The sequence below is a fragment of the Trichoplusia ni genome, chromosome 26 (assembly GCF_003590095.1).
Source record: "Trichoplusia ni isolate ovarian cell line Hi5 chromosome 26, tn1, whole genome shotgun sequence".
NCBI lineage: Eukaryota > Metazoa > Arthropoda > Insecta > Lepidoptera > Noctuidae > Trichoplusia > Trichoplusia ni.
In genome coordinates, this window is record NC_039503.1 from 1,190,927 (window position 1) to 1,214,692 (window position 23,766).

At 32.8% G+C, this 23,766-nt stretch overlaps 1 protein-coding gene across 2 annotated transcripts; it reads right to left on the bottom strand.

The window, feature by feature from the left end:
• Positions 1-681: 681 nt before the first annotated feature.
• LOC113505632 lies at positions 682-22,862 on the bottom strand. 2 transcript variants are annotated; one of them, XM_026888435.1, is made up of 3 exons: positions 22,154-22,862; positions 4,018-5,285; positions 682-965 (listed from the first exon to the last, which is right to left on the bottom strand). In XM_026888435.1, the coding sequence occupies exons 2-3, from the start codon at positions 5,278-5,280 to the stop codon at positions 750-752; spliced, it is 1,479 nt and encodes a 492-aa protein (XP_026744236.1). In that variant the 5' UTR covers positions 5,281-5,285; positions 22,154-22,862; the 3' UTR covers positions 682-749. The 2 variants fall into 2 exon arrangements, with proteins under 2 accessions (XP_026744236.1, XP_026744235.1); XM_026888434.1 differs by lacking the exon at positions 22,154-22,862 and adding an exon at positions 11,550-11,804.
• Between the last annotated feature and the right edge of the window lie 904 nt (positions 22,863-23,766).

Here is a 23,766-nt window from a genome sequence, read left to right on the forward strand (position 1 = left end):
AATTTTGATCCAATTTCCATTAATTTATCGATCATTGTAAAAAGTGGAATTGGGGCGCAGGTGATTAACTTTTCTTTGCTTTTGTCAAAAACGTGTAGGAAAACTTCTGTTTTTAAATTTTAACCCGAACAATGGGTAGGTACTAAAACTAGAAAAACTCGGAAATAATTCTAATTAAACAAAAATAATGCACATATTCTTAGAGATAAGCGTTTGTTATATAATACCAGTAATGTTACTCACGCGTAATGACATTTGACAACTTTCTATTTTCACTATCATTATATCGTTTGCAACATTTGTTCGAGCGTTTTCTCGACCCGCCATATTGTATAAATGATGTGAGATATTTTTCTTAGCGCCATACACGCTGCGGCATTGGAGCGCCAACATACAGCCTTGGTAAAAAAAGTTTTTTTTTACTTTTCATCTAAAAAAATTTAAATTTGTTTTGTAAATTTAGCATTTAGGAATTTAAGTTGATTTTTGTATTTTACTGTGATTGTGTAAATTGAAATAAATATTTTATTACCGTTTTGCGTTTAATTTAATCTAAAACTAACCTAAATTGACTGACTTAACATATTTACAGATAAAAATAACTTATTAAATAATTAATTCATATTTACAACATTGCACTTAGTTTATATTATTTTCGTTGACTTGTTAGTTAAACAACATTTTACAAACCTAGTACCTATACTCTAAAAAGTTTTTACATCACCAAAAAGTTTACGCCATTTGTGCTGTTAAATGCTGGCCTGCAAATGATCGTAGGAGATGTCTGCGTGGAAGCCTTCAGGTCCTGCAGAATACCTGACTTGCTGGAGTCTCCCGTCAGGTAATAACACGTGGTATTGTCCTCGTGTTGAGTCGCCTGACTTGGCCTCTTGATGGCCAAAGTCGTTCCCAGTCTCGTGGTCTCGGACTCGGTAACCGAATTCGTAGTTGGCGGCGTAGTGAATCTGGGAAATGTAGGTAAGTATTAAAGTATGGAATTATGGAGGTAGAAACTATGATTGTCTATGATGTTAGAAAAACGAGGAATCACGTAAGTAACCTATTATTAAGGTAATTAAAGGTAACCAATCTGGGGGTCTTTTTACAGAAATAAGTAGATAGATATGCTTTATATTTTTACAAATAGATACATCAAGATTATTATCTTTATTTCCAGTACCTATTCAAATTGAGTTTTAGTATGTGGATAAGTTATACTAATGCCATGTTAATATAAAATGTAGTATTGATAACTTTAAAGGAAAAACTTGGTATTTACTTCATATTTTACTACGTAGTATTTAAATAGCTTATTCGAACTTATTCCTATTTTGAAGGCGACATAAAAATATCCAATACTAGCTGTTGCCCGCGACTTTGTTCCCGTGGGTAGAAGAAGATATTTATTTATACCCGTCCTGTTTTTTTCACATTTTCCATTGTATCTTCGCTCCTATTAGTCGCAGCGTGATGGTTTATAGCCTAAAGCCTTCCTCGATTAATGGTCTATTCAACACAAAAATAATTTTTCAATTTGGACCAGTAGTTCCTGAGGTTAGCGCGTTCAAACAAACAAACAAACAAACTCTTCAGCTTTATATATTAGTATAGATATAGATTCATCTTTTAAGGGCATTCTCTATCTACGATAACCATAAATTTTAATAGATCTTATCCATCTTCCATTAAACCAAAGTTCGTTATGGGTACCTACGTAACAATTATAACTATTTCCCTCTTTCTAAATAAATTAGATATGTAAGCGATTAACACAAACCATAAAATAATTAACGCCTTGCGTAATTGTAATTGAAATAAAGCAGTTTATTTATAAAAGTGTCTGCAACACGTGAAAACTTCCTCATACACACGGATACAAAGAAAACAAAGACACGGTGTTATACCAATGAGTGTTAATGTTATAAGCTCAATTGCAGGAAATATGTTGCTTTATTGTTATTTAGCAATTCTTTATTACTTCCCTATGAAGTTGTCTTTCATTGTGATAATATAACTTATTCTTCACCTACTCTCTCTATCTGTATATTAAAATACTTGTCAGACTCGACACTTAGTATCCTGTACATTTTTTTTTAAATATACCACTTTAATACGACTTTATTGAATAAAGTGGTGGGTTTCAAATTTTATATGATTCGATTGATTTCGATTTTCGATCGATTGATTTTTCTTCTTTGAGTGAAACCATTAAACTCGCTTATGTGCATTTTATTTAACAATTTACACCAAGAGTAAGGAAAATACTTCTTATACTAAAAATTAATGAACGGTTGCAACGGTTACTCACGCGTATTTATCAGAATTCACAGACTAGTTACGGACCCAATCGGAGTCCTTGACATGAGTTGGTTCGAAACTAGTCGGGCAATCTCGATAAATACACAAGAGTAAACCGTTGCAACCGCTCATAAATTTATAGTGTAGTATTTAAGTATTTCCTTACTCTTGGTTTAAATTGTTAAAGGATCCCATCCTTTGATAAAAACCCCATATATAAGTTACTTTAGGAGTTTTTTATACTACTTAGTCACTCTGGTACATAGCAGAGGCAAAATGTATTCTTTTGGTGTTTTTGCATTAACTATTACAAAATACCAAGTAATATTCCAATAATAGTATGAAGTTAAAGCTATCATGATTTCATCAACACGTACCTTCTGTACACGAAGACAAATAGAAATTTCTTGAATGACTCGGCATTTTGACAATGTACTTTATAAAAGAGAAACTATGTGAACTATGGCATTAGAGATGCAAAGAATTGTTACCAAGGTATTGAAAATAAATAACTGTTTACACACTATACAATTTATTGTAATTGTAGATAATAAATTTAATTACAAGTCAGCATCCTTCAATCTATAAAATAAATTATTAAATAAACTTAATGGTTTAATGAGTACACGGTACCAACAAAATTCACTATTTTAATAAAAAAATGCTCTTACTAAAACAATTAAAACTATTTTGAGGCAAGAATACTTATTTTCTTATAAGAAAGAAATACACAGACAAAAGTTAATAATGAACGACTTTGTTGAATTTATGCAACTTGCCAAACTTCCTAGGCCTTCTCCTATGTTTTTTAACTTTTCTAGGATTCCGTTTCCTGGATTTAGTAATCGTAGGATACTGGAAAACATCTAAATGTTGTACATTCACATTACTATGCCCTACGATATTTTTCAATTGGGATTCCGTTAACATATACACCGGTTCCAAAGAATGTAGGATATTGGAAACTTCTTTCTGTGCACGAATCTGGACTTTGGGTGGTCCGTAATCAGCGCTGGGTGGCCCGTAAGTTGGTATGGGTGGCCCATAAGTCGGGCTGGGTGGTCCGTAACTAGGGCTGGGCGGCCCGTAGTTTGTAGCGGGCGGATCATAACTGGTAATGTGTGAACTATAACTTGGGCTAGGCGGACCATATTCCTGTTGTGACCCATAACTGGTTGGTGGTAAATAATCATAGCCAGCTGTAGAATGTATATCACTAACAGATGGATGTTTAAAGTTTGCGTAACGGTTAGAGAAGCTACCTTTAGGATTACGATTTTTAACTCTTTGTCTATTGGGTCTGGTAAATGTGGGAGTAGAAGGGATTGGTCGTTTGATACTTGGAGTTTCGTAATCAAAATCTGGTGCTTTAAATTCGTCATCTGGGTCATAATCACTATCGTAAGAGTAATCATTATTACTATCATCTTCATAGTAATCGTAGTCTTTCGCTTCACCAGCTGGGTGGTCATCATAAAGAGTTCTATAACGTTTCCACTCATCTGGTTTTGGCAAAGTTTCATTCCTATCTGTAGTCTGATTATTACCAGTAACATTATATTCTAACGAATCTACATCTAATTGGCTACCTACAGTCTTATTAAGTGCAGTTAATTTATTTTTATTGAGTACTGCGCGCTCATTTGAAGGTACAGTATCGTTACCTAAAAGGAATAATTCTGTATCTAGTTGGCGCTTTTTTCTAAGTTTCATACTTACATCATCATCACCGTAGGCTGATACTCCAGTCCCATCCTGGGATAAATGCTGTACTCCTGATTGCTGAGGATGGAGATATTTGACTCCTTCTGCAGTTGGCTCATGAGAATAATACGACAAAGGCTTCTCATAAGTCAAAGCTGAATAGTGAGGCTTTTCTTGCGATGTAAAATCGACATTCTTAGGTTTATTTCCGCTTATAGTTTGCTCTACTTCAATTTTGTAATAATTACTTTTCGTCGTAGTCGGGTCTTCGTAAACTGGTGCCATGGTTGATGGAGTTGATGGTGGGAAAACTCTTAAAGCGTCTTTTCTATCATCTTCAATATCATCAACCTCTTCTGTAATAGGTTTATGATCTTCGTAATTCACGAATTCTGTAGCATACGGTCCATTGAAATTGTTCTGTGTCGTATATTTGTTGCCAGAGTTAGGATCGTTTAGATAAAAGAATAAATCGATTGGCGTTTCTAGATTATTTTCTTTCTCTTTGTTATCGTGGAGCAGAGAGTTTAATGATGATAGTTGTTCTTGGGGTTGTTTTGCTAATAGAGTATTTAATGCATGAATATCATCAGCTGATTGGTAGGAATGCATTTGGCTGTATAATTTAGGATATACATATTGCGTTTTGCTTGGTAAGACTGATGTGTATAAACCTTGAGGTTCTTTTTCTAGATTATTTAACCCTATGTTACCGTTTGGTCTAATAGTGACTCCTTGATCATACGTAGGTCCTGGTGCAGTGTTAATTTTGCGTTTCTTCTGAACAGCATAATGTACTGATCCATAGGATCTGTGATTCCTACTTTTATCTACAGCATCTGCTCTTGTAATTTTAACTGGTTCTAATTGCGGTCTGCTTTTTAAATTCGGTCTTTCTGGTCTTTTCGGTTTCTTCTGATTTTGATTAGTTTGCATTTGTTCTAAGGCCAGATGGTGACTCTCTTGTGATTCTCTGTATGCTTTCATGTAGCTGTCGACTTGTAGAGGTGCCTTGTTCCACCTCTGGAGTTGTGCTCTATGCTGTCTCACTCTTTCGGCGTTGAACATCGCTTGTTGGTGTTGAGCATGAAGCTTCGCATTTTGGAGTGAGTTCCCAGCGAGTGGATTGCCATAAGGCAGTGGTCTCTTATCATCTACCCTTGCTTGTTCATTTATAACTTCATGTACTGATGGTGCATTACTTTTGGCAGTTCTTGTTGCTGTTACGTGTAGTATTAAAAGTACAGCTGCCGCTTTCAACTGACCCGCGTTCCGCATTTTGTCTGCAACAAAAAGTTTTATTATTTTTAATAGTTGGAAATCTGTTGTGTAATTTTTAGATGTAATTTAAGTCTAAGTTCAATTGTACAGTGAATACGAATGTTTCGAAAAAAGTTTATAGTAATTAGCATTGATATTATTCTTGTATTCTCTTAATTACTTGATGACGTAATGAAACATGTTATTCAAGTAATATGCAGAATTATATATAATTATGCTGTATCGGCATAAATATTAATTTGAACAGGATGCATAAAATGTTTATTAGTCTTAGTTATGTATATGAATATATTCGATGTTTGTTTTGCAGCATAGCAAAAAACTATGATGTTGGAATAGAATAGGGTCCTTTAAATATCTTAGGATCTGCGTTAAATTGCTATTTTTGAATGAGTTAATGAGTTAGTTTTTCTTCTAATAATATGGTTTACTTCTGTCTACTTGCTGTTTCATATCTTTTCATTCAGGTATTCACTTCACATTTGAATAAGTTACTATATTATTCTTTATGTAAATACTGAAATAGTGTTATGGGGTCAAAGATATTAACTTTACATTTAAATGCCTAGATGACATTATTCATATCCTTTTTGCTCTGGTTTCCCAACGTAATTTATTATCTAATTATGCATGCGTTTGCGATTAGCTCAGGTCTTATGAAATATTTCGTATTTATTAAAATATAAATATTTATATATCCGGTTGCTTCTGAATAACACACTTTTAATGAGTTAAGATTGGCCTAAGATTCTGTGTTACCAAGTAAAATGAGGTTAGCACAGACTAGCTGAACCGAGCTTATTTAAGGTAGTCATGTGTGACTGTTAGGACTGTGGGGACTGTTAGACTGCCAGATCAAAGGTCGCAGATTCGAATCCTAGCAACGCCAATTTTTTCGAATTAATGTGCTTATAAAAAAGTAACTATTATTTGCTCAAACGGTGAAGGAAAATATCGTGAGGTAGACAGAACACCTGAGAATTTTTCAAGGGTGTGTTACGTTACTTTAGAGGTCTGCAAGTTGTTTAAAACGCTGACGTTATGTTGTACATCAACTGACTAAAGGAAAGACGAATATTAAATAAATTATATCTCATTATTGGTCAATTATATCTTACAAGATGCGCCGGGTTTACCAAGAATAGCTTTAAAAGTACGTAATCACCTTAAATTAAAACTGTATTATGATTTCACCATAAATTTTGTCGTAATTATATCTTTAAATGAAGTCAGTGACATACACACGTACCTACAGTAGAATAAATTGTGTATATAACATATTTGTTAAAATGACCTTTAACAAGTGCGTGTATAACAAATTCAGTCTGCTATTTATACAAAACTACTTTCGATTGTAATTTGCATAATTAGCATATTATTACAATGATATAATAAACTGGCTTCAATAGGAGGTCAATGAAACAATATCAGTGTCGTAACAGTTCAAATTGTTGTAAATATTGACCTTGCGTCGCGTATTTGCAAGTTTATGGTATACAAAGAAATGCACTAGATTAGTATTAGCTTTTGCGCGCGACTTCGGTCGTGTTAACCTCATTATAAGCTAGGAATTAGATAATTTTATTATAGTTTTACAGTGCACGCTTTTTTCCACGATTTTGTGACATACATATTTTATTACGTCTCCAAAATCATAGCCGTATAAACAACAATACAATATGGTACACTTATCATTATCATTTATCATTCTTACAATACTTATCATTACATCACTTATCATTATTATATACTTATCATTCTTGATGTATTTTCTATTTGGCCACCCGCTTCCTTAAGAAAAACGTTTATTCTTTTTTTAATTATTGCCGATATGGCTGGAGGGGCTTGGTCAGTTATGTTAACATATAATGATAAGAATCAACAATGACAACTTACACGAAACTTTTTATGTAAACGAAAGAGTTTCGCGTTATTTGGTTTAGCTTTTTAAGAGACATAATTTTCAATGTCCTTATATTATTTATGACTATTCACAAGTAATTAGACGTTATTAAACAAACTATTTATAAGATTACGGATCTACTTTCACAACTACTTCATGCATGTTTAGATATAAATAATGATTAATTGCTTACTAATACCTGCAAGTGCACATTCTAGTTTTAATTTCCGCATATCCATAATAAATGGAATAACTATGTATGTTTTTAATTAATTGCTACTAGTAACAGAATTATAATAAAACGAATTAAATAAATTTGTTTGATGCACAGGCGCTACAAATAGTATTTCTATTGTTTAATAACTGAGGTACTTAATTTTCGAATTATTGCTTACAAAAAACTTTGTTTTGTTAAAAGAGACGTGTAAATTCTGACAGAAATAGAATATATATATAAATATCCTGGGACAACTCACACACGGATATCTGATCCCAAGCTAAGCAGAGCTTGTGTTATGGTAACCAGACAACTGATAAACTTACTTATATATTTCTAAATACATACATATTATATATAAATTACACCCAGACACCAGAACAAATGATCATGCTCATCACACAAACATTTGTCCTGGGCGGGAATCGAACCCACGACCTCCGGTATAGCAGTCAGGATCGCTAACCACTAGACCTTAGATTATATAATAGGTTAATTTCCTTTAAACCTTAAATGCTCCAGCTCTGTATCCCTAAACTCTATCATTAAATCCAAAATAGCGGTACTTAAACCATAGTTATAGCTGTTTCTTTTAACAAAACCCAAACATTTACAATCTCAGACTATCTAATATTAGCCATAGCTTCCTCAAACGAAAACAAAAGTACCCTCAGTCCAGCTTTTCCCGACAATACTTAAGCGCAATGACCATGTGACTTTCACTGACCATAGTCATATATCAAACCGGTTTGTATGTCCGTTTGTAAGGCCAGGGCCGTACTGGTCGAGGAAACAAAGATCCGGCAAAAGGCGAGTGTGACTCGCGCATGAAGGGTCTTATACCATTATCTAAACAAAAGGCAAGACTTTTGCATCGTATTTTGAAGATCATTTTGGCGATCTGGTGGTTTTTGTATTTCCTACTAGAATTCGCAGAAAAACATCATCTGAAAAACTTTAACCGTCTAAATGCTCCGGCGCATGAAATACAGCGTGGTGACGAACGGGCAGATAGGGGGAGTCTTAGATAGAGGCTACTGAAAAAAACTCTGTAAAAATTTCCTCAGTCTATAAGGCTTGTCATGTATGTAGTATTGTGACCTAAGTACCTATATTTTATTCAGGAAAATTTTCACTAACTCACAGTCGCCGTACCAGGGCTGCAGGGATTGCAGACAAATTACAATTAAGCAAGCCTTCTAATCCCTCCTAATGCTGACAAAAAGTTCAATAAACAAAAAAAAAAAACAAGTCACTTGCCAAGTTTTCTATTCATTTTTTAATGAATAATTAAGTAACTAGCGATGCCGATGAATTATTGTATTATTTTGAATTTTGTATTAGCCAATGATTGTACTGTAAATATTTAACTCTGTAAAATTGTAACTTAGCAACTTTAACTGTAATTTTTTCCGGGCCCTAAGTGCGGCCCTGGTTTTACACACGGACGAATGTTAGGAGCGGCCGCGTCCTGCGAATATTGGAAGTATTTCTAGTTTGATTTCCTTCAGCCTTGTGTGGTCTTGCTTATTAAGTAGCAAGTTTAAGTTCAAGTATTTAGCAAGCGTTTAATAAACTGATAAAGAAATGTGAAGGTCGGTTCGTTATAAATAAGTTTATACATATTAAGTACCTACAGTTAAGTAAAAAGAGGCACTTAACCGAACCCAAAGTGTGTCTGTCCTTCCGTCCTTCCGTCCCTCAGTTACTTGATAGACGGATGAACAGACAACACTCATTCTCTTTTTGCCCCTTGGGTACAAAAACCGAAAACGACACTATCAGAAACTATATTGTTGTAACAAAGACATACGTAAACTTGGGCCAGATTAATTGCTAGATTGAATCGATATCCACATGTAAAATACAATCATAGCTTCAAATCTATAAATACATTTAAAAAAGCTCAACATTTCGTTTATTTGTATCATTCTTTGTAAGATAGCGCTAATCTCAGGAACTACTGGTCAGATACGGAAAAATATTTCAATAATAGAAGTCCACTTATTCAGGAAGGTCATATTAACCATCCTAAGATTGAGATTAGGTGCAGAGCAGTTATTAAGTTTGTTACATAAAGGACGAAAAGTTACGTGCAATCTAAAACTATTTATCCCATTTGAAAAACACGAAGTTACTAATATACCACACGGACGGAGTCGCGCGCAACAGCTAGTTGTATATAAAATATTCTGTATCTAACATTACAAAGTAAATGAAAGTGCGACACGTGCGCGCGCATCTCAACTTCCCGTATGTTTCCTCACGTCCGGCGTGCGCACGCGCATAAGATGTTTTATTTTAAACTTTAATCTTTTGTCAATCATTATTTAACACGACGATTAAATTCTAATAGTTATTTTTGATCTTAGATAATGTGCTAAATGGTTTTAAATTAGTATGTATTTATTTTTGTTTCGGTTTATATTATGAGATGGAATAGTTATATGAGAAAGTTTTTAATGCTAGATTATGCATTAAAGTAATAATTTTGACATTATCATGTCAAATGCAATGTAAAAATTTGCGTATAATTTAAGAATAGAGTCGAAAAAATAGGGGGAAAAACTCTTTTTGACACTTTGTTGTTCAGTGGCATAAGGTTAGAAATATCTACAGTGTATAGATAGATATTATTGCCAAAGTGTAAGGCAGTAAGACGCTGCTTAAAAAGAACTCTAATTTGTTTATATTTTAGATTAGATTTACAAGGACTCAATAGCTCCTAAAAGAAAAAAAATATTTTTGCTACTTTGTGCCGCTTTTGCAGACAAAATAATAATGTATAAGATGAACTTAACTGTAACTATAACTATTTATTTTTAAAAGACTAACTGAAAGGGTTTCTTGCCAGTTCTTCTCCATAAGAACTATATTTTGGAACCGTGCACCTAGAGTCTACAATATTGTAACGTTTTGAAAGTGGAAAACATCCTACCTGAAATATATATTTTTTGATTTTGAAAAAACTTAGTCTTTCGATATCAACCACAATAATGTACTAAATAAAAAACATTTAAAAACAAGAATAATCTACAATGTTGAAATAGAAAGGTAATGACTACTGCCTAGCTAAGATGGTGTTCATCTAAACAGCGACTTATGTTAAATCTAGGTTATCATCTAGTACAGTAATCTTGTCTAAATGTAGGATTTCGAAAACATAAAACTGACTTTAAAGTATCGTAGAGATGTTATAATCGTAAAGTAGCCTATTAAACACCTATTTCAATATTATAGTTTGTGATTACCTGGCAATATTTTTCGACTTATTAAATTAATAGGCTTAAATAGACAATTAAATTGTTATAGAATATAATTTAAAAATGTTTGGGCTCTCCTGTGAACACAAGATCGGTTCAGTAGTTTTTGAGGTTACCTTCTTTTATTTTTCCCTTTATTTTACATTATAATCATAGTACAGTAAAATCATAGTTTAGATATTAACTAATTCTCGTGGCTTCGTTATCCTTTAACGAATTTGGTTAAAAGTATTTAATTATGTGTTAATTTAAAGTGTCAGATACCTCCATACCAAACTACATCGAAATCGGTCCAGCCGTTAGGGCTTGTAGAAGTAATTAAGTACACACCCAAACACACTTATACACCTTTGCATTTACAATTTTTGTGTGATTATATATGTTCTTTTTTTAATATTAATTAATATATTCAATAAATTACTTCACAGATCTAGATAAAATTACTTAATTCCATTTCTAAAAACCTCACAACGTTATCTCATACAAAGTCACACAGTACAGTCGCAACAAAAACTTTATTGAAAGTATCGTCTTGTGAAGCGAATACAGATCATCATTGTTACACTTTTTCTGATACGTTATAAAATATCGAATGTTTTGTAACTTTGAACTTTTCTACGCGACTGTATAGAAACGCGATGGGTTGTTGACACGAAGCGGTGTCTTGTGATGTCATGTGACGTAATTGTGACGCCATATTGGATTCGATTTACGAGGTTTGTATGCGGAGACATTTTTCTGTAATTTTAAGCCTCGACGCATAAAGAGAGCTGTTCTGTTTGTAGTGTCTGTCTGTCTGTTCTATTTCGGGTTATTTATTGATCTTGATTCCTTTTATTGTAATATCACTTCCAAATACTCAGATGATATAACTTTACTTCACCTTGTCCGTCAGTTATAGCTGCAAAAAGGATATCAGCTATCTGGATGACAAAATTTATCAAAATTGACACCGCCATTTCAGAGTGAAGACTTAACAAACACATTCACACAGCAAAACTTTTTGTTTTAATAACATTACTGTTATATTGTGATTTGATTAACTTTAAGTTTATAATATAGAATAATCATGGTAACCATTACGAGATAACCCCAATGTAAATGGAAACCACGTAAAGTTCTAGCTATTGTCCAAAGACCTTGTCGTAATACAAAATGAAGTGAGATCTGAGGTCGCGACAGCGGAAGTGAAGAGCGGCCATTGGTTACGTCACTTCCGCTCGTGTTGCGTCACTAGCGTCGCACTCTTGCTTTTTAATTTCTTAGGGTTGGCACTTTGACTAACTTGGGTAGTAATTATTTTATCTACTTCTGAATACTTATTTTATTATTGTTGTAAATAGATCAATTTGGATAAAATATGTTAATTTTATTATGAAAAGTTTACAATTTAATTTAATTATATAACTACCGGCTAACATGGGTAAGATGGAAATGCTTTATTTAAGTGTATTTATAAAAAAATATTTAATTTAATTTTAAGAGAATCAACACCCAAACAATTATTTTTACTTCAGCATACTGTTGTCTTTAATTCATCCAACAATCAACATTTTAAGAGAATGTGAAAAAAATAAAAGAAATAAAACAGTAGCAGCCCTATACATCCGAATAAAAATGGCCATTAAATAACCATATGTAAACCATCTCAGCGGGTCTATGGTTATGTAGCTCATGACATGGCCATTAAAAAAACATATTAATATCCTAGAAATCGGTTATGTTACATAAAAAACAGTATTATGCATAAAAATACATTCCTATTATATGGTCAAAGGAAAGTAAGATTTAGGTTAATTAAACAAATTAAATTAATAGATAGTCGAGTGGTAAAGTTCTTCACGCTAAGCCTACTGTGCGCGACGTGTCGAGGGTTCGATCCCCGCGTAGGACAAGCATTTGTGTGATCTACGCATGTTTATTCTGAGTCTGGGTGTCTTTGTGCATGTGATTTGAATGTTTGTGAAACTCATCGAAACCCATAAATTCCTTATATCGGGACCCGTTACAAAAAAAAAAAAACAAAACAGAATCACATGTTTTTCTCAAGTTTGGATACTTAGTTCAAATATTTGCTTAACACGTTAATACCTTGTTTTGTTTGCGTTATGCGTAGTCTGACAACTCTCTGTATTACATAAATTTAATAGCCTAAGGTTAAAGTCATTGCCATGTCTAGGAAAGCGAATAAAACCGTTGGTGCCAACTTCATAAAAATCATTTTATGACCAATCTTTATTTCAGGATGGAAATGTAAGAAGAAATAATACTTTGTGGAAACGGGACAACGCAATACACTGCGTAGAACGGTATCTCTCTTCAACAACGGCAGTAAAATTACTATAAGAAAGAGATGGAGGCATACTGAATTATTAAAGGGTATTTAAAAAAAACGGTATTTACTTTTATCGCGTAAATCCTACTACTATTATAAAGGCGAAAGTTTGTAAGTATGGATGTATGGATGTATGGATGTTTGTTACTCTTTCACGTAAAAACTACTGAATGGATTTGAATGAAACTTTACCACAATATAGTTTATACATCAGAATAACACATAGGCTACAATTTTTGAGGTTTCTAATGTGAGGTCGTAAAAAAACTCATTTTGTGCGCTTACATTGCAAACGCTGACTGAATCCTACAAGATAGATAGAAGGCAGGTATAAATTATAACTTATATCTTCTATCCACGCGGACGAAGTCGCAGGCAACAGCTAGTAAATAATAAAATAAAATGATACAGTAAGTCAAAATGACAAGTGACGTCACTTATCTGTAAACTTTTATTGACAAGTGACGTTCTTACTCAAAAACGAAACGTTTTACCAAACCGTTAAATTAAAAACCCTATTGTTTCATTACATACGCTTGACTGCGCTGTGGAAAAAGGTAGGGAGGAGGAAGTCTATCATCATTGTTCTAAGGAGAATACTAATCTAACTGAACAGATTCCATAACTCTCCCAGTAAGTATGTTAGAATGCATAACATAACAGAATAGTAAAACGTAACAAAACACAATGCTGAAATTACAATTGTGTAATAACCATGGGAAAGAGGTAGGTTTAAATTTGATTTGACATTGAATTCTTTTATTATTAGTTACGAGACTGTCTTTATAGTATTTTTACGGTTACAGGACGTAGAAATAGATGTCTTTATGCTTCACTGCTGGTTAAAAGTCCCCTATTAGTGTGGAGAAGAATTTAATACTAAACTGTGATTACTCACTTTTTCAAGGTGACGGACATTTTAATTTATGATGGGAAATCGTCAAGTCAAATGATTCCTCTCGTTTTGGGTTGAGCGGAAGGGAATGTCAGACTTTTAAGGACTAACACCGACCCATGTTGATTCCTTAGGCCTTGGTGCACCGGGGAAGCGGTTACACAGCTGGCCAGATTCTAGTATTTGGAAGCCAGGCTTTTTCTCACTAGTTATCAGTTATGCTTTTTAAGTTTAAAAAAGTCAGCCTTACTACTAGTTTAGATTTCGGAATATACCTTTTCCTGGTTCTAAGCTACCTCCCAACCAATATTGAGCCAAAACAGTTCAGCCGTTTTGTTCCATTATAAATGGTGTATCTAAAACGAATTCTTTTATATAGGTACATTCATATATAGAAGATGTATTACTAAAACACATTGTGGTAGTTTCAGAATAAATTTTAACAAGTGAATAACAACAAAATACGCCAAGACACGAACTTCCTAACATATTGTTTTAAATTATACAGCCTATAACATTCGCAGACACAAACTGCATTGTTTTAAACATTACACAGATTATATCAAGGAATCAAAATGGCGACGTATCCGGAATTGTCATTTAACACAATACAACAATGTTTTTGCATGATCATTGATAGGATGTAAAAAATATAGTGTCATGTCTACTAGCCGGACTTTTTAGTTGATTAGATCTTTTAGAATGGAATTTAATACAGGGTATGTAATTAATTGTGTTTTTTTGTTATGAAAGTAAAGTCTTTATAAGTTTCGTGCATTTATTTATTCTTCTTATACAATACATGTACAACGGCGGACTTCATGGCTGAGGCATTCTCTACCAGTCAACATAGGGTGATGCAGAGATATATTATTAACATTATATTATTGATGTTGGATTAAATATTTCCTTAATTAAAATTTGAACCATTGTTAAGTTTTATCTGTTAGTTTATGGTATCAATAAAGTCACGTTCAACATTACTCTTCTTCAAACACAGTCGGGCAAAAAAAAACAAAAGTTGAACCCTTTATTTACGGCTAATCTTAAAACTCTACAATTAGACTCCCCATTAAACTTTTGAGATACTTTTGCAGTATTTTGCTCCTTGATATCTCGAATAGTTAGGATTTTTCGAAATCGGATAAATAATATGGAGTTCACGCAATTTCTCCCCGTTTTTGTAACATATTGCATAAGTAAAAATTGTTTAAAACTCTTAATTAAATCGTATATTAGTTGTTATTAAGAAATAATAAAGAGAACAGGTCATATCGATGTGGCAAACCCTTTTTTATCATATCTTCTTGCTAGCTCTAGCTCATTGTTCTCGCTTCAATTTGAATTTTCCATCCCATAAAAAAGACAAAATGGAATTCATTTCAGGAACATCGGCGCTAATAATGATGAAAAGGACATTGCATTCAAACGTCCTATCACTTTAATAAGCGTCGAATCTAGTTTAAAATCAAAGTCAAATTCTTTATTTCAATTAAACCAGTATATGGCACTTTTGAACGTCAAACAATTTATTTATACAATATTAAAATCTAAAGTGTCAGTCTCCTATTGAAGAACGAGTAAGAAATTCCATGGTTCCTCTTTTTCACTGCCGTACAATAATTATCTGGGTTACATTGGTCTAACGATGGTACCACTAACTTCATACCCATATTTACCTTAATGTAAGTGCATATTTAGAAATAGCAAAGTTTAATCTATTCCTTGGCTGTATATTTATGTGTTTTGTCCTTTGTAGTGAATGTAAACCCACGATTGTGAATAATAGTCGAACAAATCGTGAGCCAGAGATGACTAAAGGTCTTAGTATTAGGGCTTGCAATTCTACATGAATTTATTATATCATAAAGTACTGGTTTAGGCACTATAGAGTTTATACTCGTTTTGTAAATTGCTGTTGGAATATCATCACTATCGTGAAATGTAAGTTAGGCTCGTCAAATTGAGGGTTACATACAAATAAGATGACGACCTCCGTGGCCGAGTGGCGTACGCACCGGTTTCAAGGTGTCGCTATCTCTGAGGTCCCGGGTTCGATCCCTGGTCGGGATAATGTAAAAATTAAAATTTCTACATTGTCTCGGGTCTAGGTGTTAGTGGTACCTTCGTTGTATCTGAATTCCATAACACAAGTGCTTTAGCAACTTACTTTGGGTTCAGAACAATGTATGTGATGTTGTCCGCATTTATTTATTTATTATTTTAGTTAAGAAAAGGTTTACAACAGAAAAGTTACCTATGTGATTTACCACCGTGGTAATCGATGGATTACCTTGATTTTAAATTATATTATTTGTTGTTATATTTGCAACAGAAATAAGTAGATACATAATTTGCGAAAATTTCTACCGAGAACCGAACTGAGAAGAACCGGCAAGAAACACCATAATTCCAAGGTACTCTTCTAAAAGTAAACATATTTACAGTACATCTTACACATTAAAGACTTGGAATCATTAATATTCAATTAAAACTAGATTTTCCTAATTAGCTTTTCACTGTCTATAAGAACGCTTTAAACCAAGGTCATTACTTACAGATGAATTAAAAAATAAATAGTATCTAACATAGACTAATCTAGGATTCTAATCACTTTTTAATCTACCCACTACTTACAGTCTAATCACAGTGATATCAAATTTAAGGCTATTTTTACCCGATGTAACTCAAGTCTCCAAACCCAAATTGAACCGACTTTAATCTGCAAATGACTACAACTATACAAACTCTAACATACAAATCTTTTTAATTAAAGTAACCACAAAACCCTATTTTTAATTATATTTAGGTCACCCTTAACTTACTTGGAGAATTTGAATTTCGACAGCAAGGATAGCCGAGTGGATAAGGTCACCACGACAAATGCAAAGTAATCCCCGCGGAGGACAAGCGTTTGTGTGATCCACGAATGCTTGTCCTGAGTCTGGGTGTCTTTGTGCATGTGACTTGTATGTTTGTGAAAAATCCCGCGACCGAAGATTATTTTTTATGTATTGAATGTATTAAAAAAACATGTTTGTTTGTTTACATTTAAAAATGGGGATTTTAAATGTAAACAAACAAACAAGAATGTGAGTTAATAAAAACATGGAAAAAAAGAAAAAATATGTTACGGTAACGTTACAAGTAGCGATGAAAACACATTTTATAGTTACGTAACTATTCAGTATTTAGACTAGACGCGACTCTAAAGCCTTCGTGTATCGGAGATTGCAGCCTCGTGTACAAAGAGCCTTATTTAACTGTTTATGCATAACGGGCGTTCAATCGAATGAGTAGGCGTTAGTTAAAACTGGTTTAATTGATTACTTCACGCCTGTTGAGTTACTGTTGAAATAACTGAATAGGATTTGTGGTTAAAGTTAAACCTGGGTAAAGATATAATAGACTATTATAATAAATAACCTTAGATTAAGGGATTTAAACAGAAAAACAAAGAGAAGGTTGCTATAAGTTTGACGGGTCTATCAGTCCGTCTATGGCATCATAGCTCCTGAAGGGATTGAGCGATTTTAATTTACTTGGTTTTGTATTAAAGGAGAATTATGTGCCAGTTTTTGATAAATTTCGGTCGAGTTCTTTAAAGTTGGTGTGATACTGTGTTTACCCCGCATATTCACCATTTCTGCTGGTCAGTTGTGGCATCAAAACGTGGTGTATTATTATACTTTAAAAAAAGCTATATCTTAAGTATTATTTTTAGTGATCATTATTGAAATACAATGCAGTTCTCTTATTTCATTTCCAGACAAAGTGTCCATAGATTATAAATAAATGTGTATCGAAATAAATGCTCTTTAACATTTAGTAGTTTTGCTAAATATTATTCATTTAACTAAATATATTTATACCCGGATACACCATGAGTTAATATCACTTAAATCATACCTAACCAGATGACAACATTGATAGTTAGATAAATTCTCAACAATCTAGATCGCATCGATTATCGCATCTAGTCATAAATTCTCATCTTAAATTATACTTCAAAATACATGAAAACCCTTTTATAATTACCGTTGACATTTCGCGTAAAGCCTTGTAACGAATAAGCCGAGGTATCAATGCAAGCGATTTTGACATCTACTTTAATTGTAATTTTTATGAAGTTTTGATGAATGGATAAATACCAAGATGTGAAAGAATTAGGTTTTAAAGTATGTCATTTTTTTGTTGTCGAAAATTTTGATGTGCTCGTAGAGTCAATATTGTTACGTTTTATAAGTGCTTGGAAAACGGCCTACTCGAAATAAAAACTGTTGATTTTGATTACATGACAATTTAAAAATTCCATGAAAATTTTTTATTAAAAAATACGTATACGTAGAACAAATTGCAACAAGCTGCGTATCTTCACGAGCCAAATAGAATTGTCAACTCAAGTTATAAAACCAATTAAAAAAAAGCACTATTACTCCGAACATGCAATAGAGACATTTTTAAAACTGTATTAGGGTGATTCTCCGGAAAAAAGTAAAACAAGTTAAAACGTCATTATCCTCACCACACGTAGCCCGACTAGTTTCGGACCCAACTGGAGTCTGCTCATGATTAAGGACTCCGGTTGGGTCCGAAACTAGTCGGGCTACCCCGATAAATACGCGTGAGTAAACCGTTACATCATTTAATAATGAATCATTCTCACGACAGTTACTATCAAAATATCCTCACCACACTTTTGATACTGCAGCTTGATGTATTCTATATTATTTTTATCCAAGTTCGTAAAGTACTCAGGCTATTAAAAGATGACTTAAAAATTTAAACAGTTTAGTACTACAGTTACTTAGACCAGTTGGTGAGGATAATGACGATGTTAACTTGTGTTATTTTTTTCTGGAGAATCACCTATTAAACTTAATATCAATACAAAATCAACAATACACATAATTTACAAAGCGTCAAAAAAGACATCTTCATCTCTGCCAAAAATTGGGTTTACTTTAAATAATAATAAAGAATCGCTAAGCGTACACTAGCACCAACGCCGAAAGCAAGGATGAGACTTCAACATATTTCAAGCGAAAGTTGCGCGCCTTGGACAAATCTCCTCTACGTATTAAACACATATAATATAATATTCAACATACGTATAAACTGTCGATTACTTCATATCTTCATACTTGCAACACTTTTTAAGCCCTGACAGTTGTCATTAAAGTTGGTACAAGTGCGAATTGGATTCTGTACATGTGTGATAAAGATTCAATTCAATTTATTTATTTTGCGAATATAGGTACATAGGTCCCAATAAATAATAACAGATTAATTAATTATTAAATAGATTATAATATGTCTTTTTTGACGCTTTGTAAATAATATATATTTATCTTTTTATATTGATATAGTTTTAAAAATGTATATATTAGTTTAGTTTTATTTATTGTAATAAATATGTATAATATTCAGATTTGGTTTAACAACAAAAATGTATAACGGACTTCAAATGTAAAGTACTGAGACAAATTTGATAATTCTTTTGGAACCAAATGACAGCTATTTTAGGTTAAATAAAGGAATTAACAAAATCGGTTTATTTGACACGAAGTTGTAAGGTAATGAACGAAAAATACCAATAAACGAATTGGGAACCTCTTTCTTTTTACAGTCGGTTAAAAGACATGATGTATATGTGAAGTGTATGTTTGTTTGAAAGCACTAATCTCAAAAACTAGTCGACTTAATAATTACCTTTTTTAGCATATTACATTTATGTATAGAGAAAGCCCATATGCTTATTTACGCTACATCATATATATGGGTACTGTATATTTACAATCATGCAAAATTAGCTAGTATTTCTAAAGTCAGCCTAAGTTACTTAATGTTTTCCTTTAGAAATCAGCCTTTTGTACTTTTACGCGACCCGGGAAGTGAACCTGTACAGTTGACTGGCAGGCTAGACGTGTGCGCTACCGTGACATAGGAGTATGTGATATGAATGGAATTGTTAAACATAATAACTATTTCCTAGGTGTATATAGTTTATGTGATCGGTGACATAAAAGAGGTTTTTTCGGTGCCGACGACGACTAATAATTGCTATTGCCTACGGATTCACATATATACCTCTATCTGTTATTGATGCAAAATCATTACCCTTCTTTAGCGAAGTCGGATAAAAGTATCCAAAGTGATAATCCAAGCTGTCAGCTACCTCTATACCAAATTTCATCGTAATCGGTCCAGCCATTTAGGCGCGAAGAGGTTACAAACATGCACACATACTAACGCACTCATATACTTTCGCATTCATAATGCCAGTGTGATTAATGTGATAAAAATCTGGGCCCCGATTCTTCTACTTTACAATGGCCGATGAATGAATGGCAATTGGATTAAATTTGAAATTATTCCTATTCTCTTAAGCATTTTGCCAACACAATAATAGGAAATTAATTGTATTGACCTTTAATGTACCGTCCCGTACTGAATTTACAATTATTGTTTAGAAAAATGCTTAAGAGAATACGAAAATTGTAATTTTAAGCCGAATTTCATTCATTCATCGGCCGTTATAAATAGCAGAATTGGGTCCCTAATCTCGTTGATAACTTAATATACAGTGACATGTAATGTTATATTGTATCCGTAAAATTATACGCCGTGATGTTATAACTGTTTTATCTAATATCAAGGTCACTGTTTTTAAGTTTCTTATATTTCATGAAACATTCCAGTCACATGCACAAAGACTCTAAAAGTCTTTGTGCAGTCACATGCACAAAGACTCTAAAAGTCTTTGTGCATGTGACTGGAATGTTTGTGAAGTCAATCGACACACCATTTCCATTAATTTCCCGGATTAATTTCCTAAGTGCGGGAGACATCATAAACGTGATTTATTTTAAACTATTTTTTTGCAAGCGGCTTTACCTGATTTGTGCCTATATACTTTTTCGGAGTTGAACTATATGTTCATACATAATTTTATCTAAATCATGTAACAGATAGACAATTTTTGTCTTTTCATATCTACCTCAGTTTTGACATTAGAATGGATTATAAAAACGGACAAAATCTTAAGACTAATAATTAATACTGTAAACGATAATCGTTTTCAATTTAGTCACAAAAAGTATTTAATTAAAAGAAACTATCAAATTGATATTCTAATCCATCTAAAGATTAGAAAGGTGCAATTCAGATATGTATTAAAAAAGATGAATGTTAAATCACTTTGATATCATTACTACGTCTTAAGTTTAAAAGACTTTTGAAGCCGATTTAAATTTATCTTTTTTTTTGTCGACGGCACAATAATGTTTCTAAGATGAGACTTAAAAGTGGCCGAGGCCCCATTTCCGCTAAAGAAAATGGATTAAAATAAGACTATTCTTTAAAGTCTCCAAAGCATTTTTTCAACATAGTAATTGGAAATTCAGTACGGGGCGGAACACTCACGCTCAATAAAATGAATTTTCAATTATTGTATCATCACTGGCCTAGCCTTTTCCCAACTATGTTGGGGTCGGCTACCAGTCCAACCGGTTTCAGCTAAGTACCAGTGTTTTACAAGGAGCGACTGCCTATCTGACCTCCTCAACCCAGCTACCTGGGCAACACGATACCTGTTGGTTAGACTGGTTGTCAGACTTTTCAACCTTCTGACTACCTGTAACGACTGTCAAAGATGTATGAATAACAGCCGATTTCAATTATTGTATAGGAATTGCAACTAGCGGAATTGAGCCCAGGTTAACAAAGAATCCTAAGACTCGTATCTGCCAAGCCTTACATGCAAGGAGAGAATGCCTTTCTGACTCCCATAGTTCATTTTAATTATCACAGTGTCATACATAGTAAGACTTATTGTCAGAATTAACAAGAAATATTCTTCATTTTAAAGAACTATAAACATTTATTTGTTTTTTTATTGCATGCCATTCATTTTACTGCTGTTATGTAATTTCCCGCCTAATTACTTTTATGCAAATAAAATGAATGAAATGAGACTTTTAATGGCGGATATCATTTTTATTGTTTTAATTAAATAACACCAAAATAAACAATTCGAGTCATAAAGAAAGGATATTTAAAAAAAATATCAATTAAACTTTTTCGTTGTTGAAAGTTTAAGATATTTTATTTTAAAAATTAATTAAATTATTACGTAATGAAAGTATTGCAAATAATCAATTAAGTCCAATATTATAACATATACTTAATAATAAAATATATGAATGAAAATAAATGAGTCATAATACCATTATCAATAATTAATTAAAACACTTACATAAAATATAAAATCCAGCGCATGAGAAAACGAACTTGATTTAAAAAGTCACAGATACACAAAACCGTTCTATTTTTAATTTACGATCGATAACTTTTTAAAGGCACTGGTGCAGTCGTATTCAGCCTCGATGCAGTTTAAAATACGTACTGGCCGCTTGATTCTATGTTTTTCGTTTTAAACCGTCGACCTCGTGTGTGGAGGTGGACATGGCAAAATTCAAACGTCGAATCGCTTGTTCCATTTCATTTTTGTTACATTGCGTGCTTATTATGTTGTTAGTGATGTAAGGATTTAATAAAAACAGCAATGGTTTCGAATAATTTGTTACGGTCGAATCGTTTGCGATAGCTAAGTATTGCTTGGTAGTCAGATTAAATGTTCGGTCCTTAATGTTTCTTATACAACGATGTTTTAGATCGTTATTAAAATTTGTAGTTTCTTATTAAAGCGGTAATGGATTATGTGGGAATGTTTACTCGGAGAATGGACAACAATGTATTATTTTTTTGTTAAAATTGTAGCAATTACATAGTTTTTATTAGATAATTACTATGTTTGCATACGTGGATATTAAGCGTTATTTTACACTTTTGCTTAATTATTATACAGATTATAAATTAACTAGAGGCTAAAAATATGTGCATTTACGATCATTTTTTTTACTTACATGTTAAAGAAGTTAGTAAATCGTTAAATTTTGGGTACAATATAATTTTTTGGCTTATTTATATATAATTTTGTTTTAATTTATATATAAAATTAATCAATTTTAATTATAGAAAATAAAAACAATATCACAGAACAAAAACTAACGTACATACGACGTCTGTCATTAAAACAATACTTTACTACAAAACAAATTCAAAATCACCCAAATATTGTTCTGACAGAGTTAATTAAAGCCACGGTCATAAACGGTGTTTTGTCGTTTTCAACGTGTGTAAATAATTACGCAACGTCAATACTGAAGGTACTTAACCATTATGGCGTAACAGCGATAATTTATTCTAGAGAAATTCGCCGAATGTTTGTGATCTCTGCTTAAGTGTGTGATTTTGGCAAGTAATGGAGTATTTGTGGTTTAAGTGTACATAATGTGAAGATTAAGGTTATTTTAATTGAATATTATCTTTTTAACCGACTTCAAAGGAAGGAAGCTCTCTATTCGTCTATGAAACAGTACTTCGGACTGGATGAAATTGTTATGTTGATTCTTTTTTCATTTTTGACGACCTCCGTGGTCGAGTGGCATACGCACCAGTTTCAAGGTGTCGGTAGCTCTGAGGGCCCGGGTTCGATCCCCGGTGGGGTCAATGTAAAAATTCACATTTCTACATCGTCTCGGGTCTGGGTGTTTGTGGTACCTTCGTTGTATCTGAATTCCATAACACAAGTGCTTTAGCAACTTATTTTGGGTTCAGAACAATGTATGTGAGGTTGTCCACTGTGGGTGACAATTTCAGATTGCAATATTATTTAACGTGAAATAGCTGTTATTTACTTCCATAAAGTTTGGCTTATCATTTTTAAACTTTTTTGAGGTATCCAATTGGATTTTGTTGTGACTTAAACATTGTATTCGTCAATATAATCGATTTTCTTACAAATCT

What these genes read in the sequence shown, in the direction of transcription:
- LOC113505632 (XM_026888434.1), bottom strand. Translation starts at nt 11,652, where the DNA reads ATGTGTTTGTTAAGTCTTCACTCTGAAATGGCGGTGTCAATTTTGATA. An exon ending in AGCTATAACTGACGGACAAG is followed by an intron (nt 5,286 to 11,549) that starts GTGAAGTAAAGT and finishes TTTTTGTTGCAG; the next exon opens with ACAAAATGCGGAACGCGGGT. An exon ending in CAGCCTACGGTGATGATGAT is followed by an intron (nt 966 to 4,017) that starts GTAAGTATGAAA and finishes TACATTTCCCAG; the next exon opens with ATTCACTACGCCGCCAACTA.